This window comes from Pundamilia nyererei, unplaced genomic scaffold (assembly GCF_000239375.1).
Source record: "Pundamilia nyererei isolate P.nyererei 1_Seehausen unplaced genomic scaffold, PunNye1.0 scaffold01827, whole genome shotgun sequence".
In the NCBI taxonomy this organism is placed as follows: Eukaryota; Metazoa; Chordata; class Actinopteri; order Cichliformes; family Cichlidae; genus Pundamilia; species Pundamilia nyererei.
The window spans coordinates 1-8,294 of NW_005189228.1; the positions used below are offsets into that span (position 1 = coordinate 1).

General features: G+C 38.3%; 1 protein-coding gene across 1 annotated transcript; it reads right to left on the bottom strand.

Moving 5' to 3' along the window:
• Window positions 1-674: 674 nt before the first annotated feature.
• LOC102203062 (thrombospondin type-1 domain-containing protein 7A-like) lies at window positions 675-4,347 on the bottom strand (the record flags this gene model as incomplete). Its single annotated transcript, XM_005755537.1, has 5 exons — window positions 675-808; window positions 981-986; window positions 1,112-1,290; window positions 3,734-4,000; window positions 4,153-4,347. Coding segments are annotated over 5 exons (781 nt in total), but the record flags the coding sequence as incomplete, so codon positions are not given.
• Window positions 4,348-8,294: the final 3,947 nt, after the last annotated feature.

Consider the following 8,294-nt stretch of genomic DNA (forward strand, 5'->3'; position numbering starts at 1 on the left):
AACATTAAACATGTTAACAACACAAAAGCCATATTAAACACAGACTACTTTAGGCCCGGAAGTAGGATTCGTCACGTCATCACTTAACAACGTTGTTGGGAGCAGTGATTGTTCCCAACAAGGGTTGTTCACATCCCTGCTGTTATTTGCACACATTTCCCATTTTCTGTAAACAGTTTGTCAGGTTTTTTAAAGCACAAATATATAGCACTTTTTGTATATTTTTAAAAGGATTATCTTACTCACTTTCACATTTCTTTGAATTTGAGTATGCTATTTTTACTAACTGTATGGTAATCTTTTTTTTTGGATGTTGTAAATTTGCCCTTACAGTCTCTTATTTCTTTTCTTCTTTTTTTTTTTTACTTTCGTTACTTTTGTGTGAATCTGCATGCTCCATCTGCCTGTCACTTTGCTGATGGAACACCTGAATTTCCCCAAAGAGGGACAACAAAGGATATTTCTATTCTATTCAATGATTTGGACGGGTCAGTGAATACTTTTGGCAATATAGTGTATATATTGGTTATAACATCATGCACTACTATTTTAATTTTTGATCACTTTTTAACAATTCAGCACAAGCAAACACTCAGCTCTGTTTTTCCTCCAAAAGGAAGAATATCACCTGTTTAAAGCTCAAAGACACTGACACATGAATCTGTTCATCTTACTTGACGTTTCGGGTTTGAACACCTTCACCACAGTTGTCATTCAGGTCCACATTGCTGACTTTCCACACACTCCAAGGCTCTGCCACCCACACATACTGCCCACAGTCACTGAGGCAAGGCACCACCTCATAGACCTGATGCACATAAAAACACCAGTTACCCTACAGGCACAGATGCATGATGTCAAAGAGGAAATTTAAATCCTTCCACTCAGTTTTGCTTAAGTTTGAAAATCATACATTATAATAAAACTAAATACCAAAACTAACTTTATGAAATAATTACAAAAAGCAGCAGCCTACTTACTTGAGCCTGTAAGTGGAATCCATTTGTAAAAGAAGACAAGGAAACCACAGAAAACAGCATTGTTTAAGTTATTATCCAAAAAAAATAGGTATAAAGCTAGAATATAACACTTTAAGTGAGCCCTCTCTCACCTGGTTGACATGGTCCAATTTAGGGCAAGGTCTGCCACCATTGTATGGTTTTTCTCGGAGCCATTTAGAGCGAACTTTGACCCCACTGCCACATGATTTGCTACAGCGAGACCAGTTGGACCACTCACTTAGTTTGCAGTCAGATGGACAAGGAATGATGCAGGCTTCCTCGATATACCCTGTAACCAGTCACATAACAAAAAAGTAGAGCAAGATATTTGACAGCATCTTGGCTGTACACAGTTTTAGGAAGGTGTATGGCAACATAGATTTTAATGGTCTGTTTTTATTATTTGACATACAGGTCATTCAGTCTCAAATTATTGTGGGCCTTCTGCTCGACCATCTCTGGTTTGCACAAAAATCTTATGGTCCAAAGTTTGGACATATTAAATTGCTGTAAAAAAAATTTTTTCACATATCCAATCATTTTCAAGATATATGTTTGTGAAAAATGGTCCATCCATCTGATGGACTAATGAGCAATGACTCCTCCTGGTAAGACATGTCTGAAACACCTCAACTGGAAGTGATCCAGGAGTCATCCTGGTCAGATAACCGAATCGCCTTAACTTGATTTTTTTTTTCAAGGAAACTAATCCGTCACTTGTATTTAAAGCCTATTCTTTTGTGACCATGGGTGAGGAAGAAACGTAGATTGATTGGTAAATCGACAGCTTCTCTATGCACGTGTTTAAATGTGTGTGCAAAAACTTAGGTTAAACATAGTATTTTCATAGTGGTGGCTTAGCTCACCGGGATGAGCAGGTGGCCATTTGCCGTATGGCTTTGGCTGCCTGCTTCACTTCACTATCTAATAAAGTCAGAACAAGGTACTTTCGAGGTTGTAGTGAAGTTGTGTTGTGATGGTTACTTTTCTCTATCTTTTCCAATAAGGTATGGTCTCTCCATTTCAAACTAAGTGCCCTATTAGGGTGATATGCCACTTTGAAGTCTTGGCCTGATTATTCAAGACCTTCTATTTGGAGAGAAGCATTTTAAAATTTACTCTGGATTTAAAGAATAGGAGCCAATATGGGAGACATATAGTCTTTCTTTCTCTTTCTGGTACCGGTTAGTACTCTCATTGCAGAGTACTGTGTGAGGTAAGTGTAACATAGTCAAATAGAGTTGAAGTTAAATCCCGCTAAATGGGACATTGGCACCACTTACTGTTGTAAAGGTCACCCTGCAACATTCACAAAGGGCAAGGGATTCTGGGTAATCCTCAGAATAATGGAGGATTCCTGCAAAGTAAGGAATGCGCAAATGTCGTGGGGAAGAAAAATCATATCGCAGGTTGTAACAGTAATACAATCTGACGCGATTATTTTTGTTGTTTAAACATCATTTGTTGTGGGTAATTTCTCCAGTCCTTATGTTGAATTGATGCACATTTATGTGAGATTTCTTTATTGGGAAGAGAGAGAAAAAAACACGGGAGCATAGTTAGCTAACGCTGTTGTTGCTTTTCCATTTAGGTCTGCCCACGACAATAAATGAAAGCATCCTAACTGGTTGCCTTTTTGTTGTGAATGCAGGAATGTGACTGTGCCACACTGTTTAGAGAATACTCATTGTTTTATGTACAGCTCTGAAATACATTTCTGTGTTCCTTTCATTTGGGAAATTTAAGATGCAGATTAATTGTGTTGAGGTTCTTCTATTTCGTCCTCAGAATAATGGAGGATTCCTGCGAGGTCTTTACGCTGACTGCCCACGACAATAAATGAAAGCATTCTAACCTGTTGCCTTTTTGTTGTGAATGCAGACCAGAGAAGACACTACACAGAGGTCACATAAGCATGCAAATCAGTAACATAGGCTGTCTATATGACAACCAAGACAATTTACACAGTTTCACTGATTGAACACTTAATCACATTGTCTTTAGAATAATCAGCAGATGCAAACATATATATCTTGCAGCTAACATTTAGCTGTAACCCTGTCACGTAGAAACGGCAGCAGAGGTGAAAACAGCACAAGGGATTGTGGGAAGTCCACTTCCACATCTGGACTCAGTGTATGCTGGACAGATCCAAGAAAGGGACAGACATATTGCTGCAGACCCCACTGACACTGGCAATGGACTGTTTATACTGCTTCCTTCTGGAAAGCGTTATACGAACATACCAGACTGAGACACAGCTTCTTCCCCAGAGCTGTGAAATCCATTTCAATTCAGTGATGTTTTGCACATATTTCTAAGGCACAGGTGGATAGTAGCATTCAGTTGTCATTTTATTTAGTTAAATACCAATAAAATGATAGCAGAAGTGCTGTTACGTGTCTGGCCAATGTGTTTATTTGGTAGTTCAATGAAAGGCTTCAGTTTGTTAAGAGGGAGGGAAAAAAACTGTGTTCACATTTGCAGTTTTGTCTTGTTATATAATATTTGAAATAAAAAAAAATCTACATTTTCAGAAATATTTGTGGGTGTTTTCTTGTTTGTTTGGTTAGTTTTTTGTACTACCTGAACACTAAAGTGGCACTCCAAAGAGATGACAGTGTTAGCAGTGGCCCACAGCTCATTTAAGTTTGAGACCCCTGCTCTGCGGGGAACGGTGTTAATGTGACGCCTTGGGGTCAGATTTAGTTATTCATTCACAGAAAACTCACCGTGGCTGTTGCATCGAGAAGTCTCCACTATCCTGTTGTCTTGGTCATAGCACACCATGGCTTGGTAGCGGTACCCTTGGCCACACTCTTTGATGTCACCTTGTATCTTCATGCCAAGCTGACCCTCCATGCGACCACCCTCGGATAGGATACAGTCCGACCAGTTGCCTACAGGCTGGGCATTGTATTTATTACATGGGCAGTACTGGGTCTCACTTAGGGGATACAGCTGGTTGTTTTTACACTGGTCATGCTTTCTACTTCTCCCTGCAGAAACAGCAAAAGATAAACGGTTATCATCTATAAGAATTTTCCACTAGTGAATGGTTCAATGTGGTGACCTTCACACACAGAAAAGTAACAATATGTTTTTACATCTGCTGAACTAACACTAAAGTTTCTGGAAGTCGGCGACTCACCTACTAGCATCCTTTTGCGGGTTCTGACACCCACACAATCTGCTGTACAGGAAGAAAACTTGGACCAGCTGCTGAGTTGACAGTCTTCCTGGCAGGGCACCTGACAGGGTTGGGTGAGAGATGGCATGGAGCTAGCAAACTTAAGACAAGCTTCAATGTCTGCTTGTCCACCATCCTGCTTTCGGCATGAAACAGCTAAAGAAGGGGAAAAAAAGGAATGGAGTTCTGCAAAAATGGACTTTTGTTTTTGTAATAGCACACCATTTGTATAACCGATAATGTGAACTAATCACTAATGGATTTGATTATCAGATTTAGAGTACTATATGTACTATCAGGGTTGGGTATCAATTTCGATTTCTGTAACTGATTAGATTCAGTTCTATTTTGACTCAGTCAGTCAGAAATATTATAATTCTGATCATTTATCAGTACATGTCCATGTTTTTATATCTATGTGTAAAAACAACGCTGACACTTGTGAGACTTCATCAGAGGTGTGAGCATCACATCAGAGGCCTCTGTGTCAAAGTAAGTGAGGATAAAACTCAGAACAACATGAAGAAGACTTTCCTAGCCTGGCGTTTTATAGCAGATAATCTTCAGTAGATAGAAAAAGGGAAGAAAACCATGAACAATATCAACATATGAACATTACCTGATGCTGCTGAAGTGAAGCCGAGCAAAGTTATAGAGGTCTGATTAGAGACACAGCTAAGCATTTTGCAATTTAGCATCATTTGTAAAGTTTTTTTCAGTACTGAACAGCAGAAATGAAGCTTTTCTTGTCCAAGGTCATTTTTGAAAAAAACCCCCACAACAACCAAGAAACAGCGGGCGACGGTGCTGTACAAAACAGTAGACCGGTGTGTAAGAAGCAAGCAAATAATGCAGAAAACAGAAATTTTGATGGTAAACTGGTCACTGAGTACACTGAGAGAGAGCTGTGCAGGAAGTAAAAGCCAAAGTCAGAGGTAATTTATGACAATGTTTCTCAAACGTGAAGCGTAGTTTGGATCTTCGTTTGCTGCTGGTTCAGTGAATTTTGGTCAGAGTGATGAAACCTGCAGCTTCAGAATCTATGAGACGTCTGCTTTCAGCACCTGATGGCATTTCTGTGTACGTGCCGTCGGGAGAACGATCCACGCTTTGTGTTGTTTGGTGGTTGTTGACACAGTTTTGTGAGCTTTAACCTGAGATTCTGGCATTTCTGGCAAAATACATTTATATTTAAAAATCGATTCAGGATTTTATGAAATAATATCGTTTTATTCAAACTAAAATCTTTTTAAACCTACCCCAATATACTATCTTTCCAGCTGTCACAGAAAAATATAGATGGGCATGATTTGATAGCAGAACTTTTTTTTCCCCAATTGCCACTATTTAAGGTTATCTCTGTTTACTTCTGTTTAATATCCACAACATGGTTGTGCCTTATGTAAGTGAAAGGGTGCACAGTAAAAGGGTAGTATTGTACTAATCAATTTAATTAATTCAGTTCAGTTTTATTTATACAGCCTCAAATCACAACATCATTTGCATCAAGGCACAGTCCTACAATAAAATAATACATACAGAGAAAAACCCAACAATCATATGACCCACTATGAGCAAATACTTTGGCAACAGTGGGAAGGAAAAACTCCCTTTTAACAGGAAGAAACCTCCAGCAGAACCAGGCTCAGGGAGGGGCGGGGCCATCTACCATGACTGGTTGGGGAGACAGGACAAAAGACACGCTGTGGAAGAGAGCCAGAGTATACCATTACAGGTACCTCCCAGGGATCAGGGTTAAGATAACCGGAAACTGGCAATGGCCTTGTGGCAGGGGTGTGGTGTCTGAGGGGCAGTGCCAAGGAGGCTGAGGCTCAGGTGGAGGTAATCAGGTGGATGAACTCTTTTTTCCTTTTTTAGTGCCTGCCACCAGCGACAAGAGAGAAGAGCTCACACATTTAATTATTAATCCAGTGAAGTAATTAATTATTGCTAAACATTTGCTTATATGTTTAACATTTCCATGACATGTTATTTTGTGATTCCATTTATCAGTGTCTACATGCCCATCCACTCCTCCCCCACTAAATTATTATTTTTGTCTCCAGTGGGGATTTAAAAGATTTGCATCTTAAAACAGTCTACAACAAAATTAAAATCGTAAACTGACTTTCATAGTTAGAACTCGTCACCAGTGACAGATGACACTGCCACTGACACCAGATCCGACTTTTATTTCAATATTCCAGTAAGCCACTAATGACCATTGTTTCTGAAAAACTACAATCAACTAAATGATTGAGAAAGAACTGGATTCAGAGCATTAGGAGACTCATAATAAATACTATAACTATTCCTACTGTGTGTCAAACACTTGCCTGATCACTGACCACAGAATTCCCTACAAAAGTGAGTTCTGCAGCTTCTTCTTTCAGCTTGTTAAATTGCAGTCATGGAACAGCTCTGCTGTCTGCCACAACATGCAGTTATGAAGACTGTCTCTGAAAAAAAATATGAGCAAGGTTTGCTGACTTTGCAAATGATGGTGCAGCTGCTGTGATGGGCTGAAAGGAGGCACACTCCTGAGTGAAAACATCAACTAACCTGAACGTCATTCACTGCATCATTCACGTGTTAGAACCTTTTGACCATCATCCATTATAACAAGTTACAGAGAGGTCTCAAATCAGCACAGGCCTTCTGCGTGACCATTTCCAATTTGCAAAAAAATGTTATGGCACAAAGTCTGGACACAGAATGATTGCTGCAAGATTTTGGCTTCATATATCAAATACTGTCCAGCACATAATGTTTTGTGAAACTGCCTGCCGACCTACTTTGACCATTTTTTCACACATTGAAATCTGAGGCAATGTTTGAACGTGAATATCACAACATCTATTAAAGATAACAGCCTGAAAGTTTTCTTTGGACAGATATATTAAAACATGCCTAATGATTAAAATCTGAAAAATTAATTAAAGCCCTTGTGCAAAGTGAATGTTGAGCGCACCCTAATAAAACACTTCACACACACACATGAGTGACACTTTTTTAATGGTATATAGTTGAATTTAACAATACTGCCAAATAAAGCATGTAGAATATTTTTTGAACATAAAATTCATAGTCACAAAAATTAAGATAATGCCATTTTTCACTCAACTTGGATCAAGTAAATATGACAAGTTGTAGCAGAAAATCACAAACACTGGTAAAGTGTCCAAACAGAATAAAATTCTGGAATCTCCACATGGTGAAAAAATGAAATTATTATGTTAAATATGAACATATTGTTTATTTCTGAGACCCAAATAATTATTGCTGAGAAATATTTGCTTCATATATCAAATACTTTTCAAGATATATGTTTTTAGAAAAATGGTCCATCCACTCATTTTCAGGCATATTGAAATCGGAGACAATATTGGAACATGAATGGCCCAAAGACTATTACAGATAAAAGCCTGAAATTATTACTTGTCTTTCATCACTTCTATTTTCATCAAAAGGAATTTAGAAAAGATTCTAAGTATTGGCTAAAATACAAAAAAAAAGTTCAAGCTCTCTTAAAAATTCCCATATTTGAATACACACTACTATAAAATGATAATTACTAACTACTGTACTTTCCACAAGGCGCACTTAAAATCCTTTAATTTCCTCAAAAATCAACAGTGCGCCTTATGTATGAATTCTAGTTGTGCTTACTGATCTCAAACCGATTTTATGTGGTACACAGCACTTAAAAATCTGTCAAAAAATGTTTTAATACGACTTTGGTAAGCTAAGAAGCCGCACCACTTGATGGATTTTCAGAGCATAATGGCTACAGTGATCAGGAGCCTCGCGAAGTAATCTGGGTCCTAAACTCCGTCTTTTCAGGTCCCAAAGTCAAACAAACACTGCGGTATCACTGAGATTTAAAAATGTCTAAATTCTTTCATCTTTAATAAAATGATCAGCATTGCTGCTTTACCAGGTGTAACTATGAAGTTTAACTTCCAGGCATCCATGAAAACGGAATTTATGACATTTAATGGAATTAGAAGTTAGCAGGACTTTAGCTCGCTAGCTTCCACTTAAACATGATTTAGCATGTTTGACTGAGAGATTTCTGAAATAATTCAAACGTATAGCTCTGC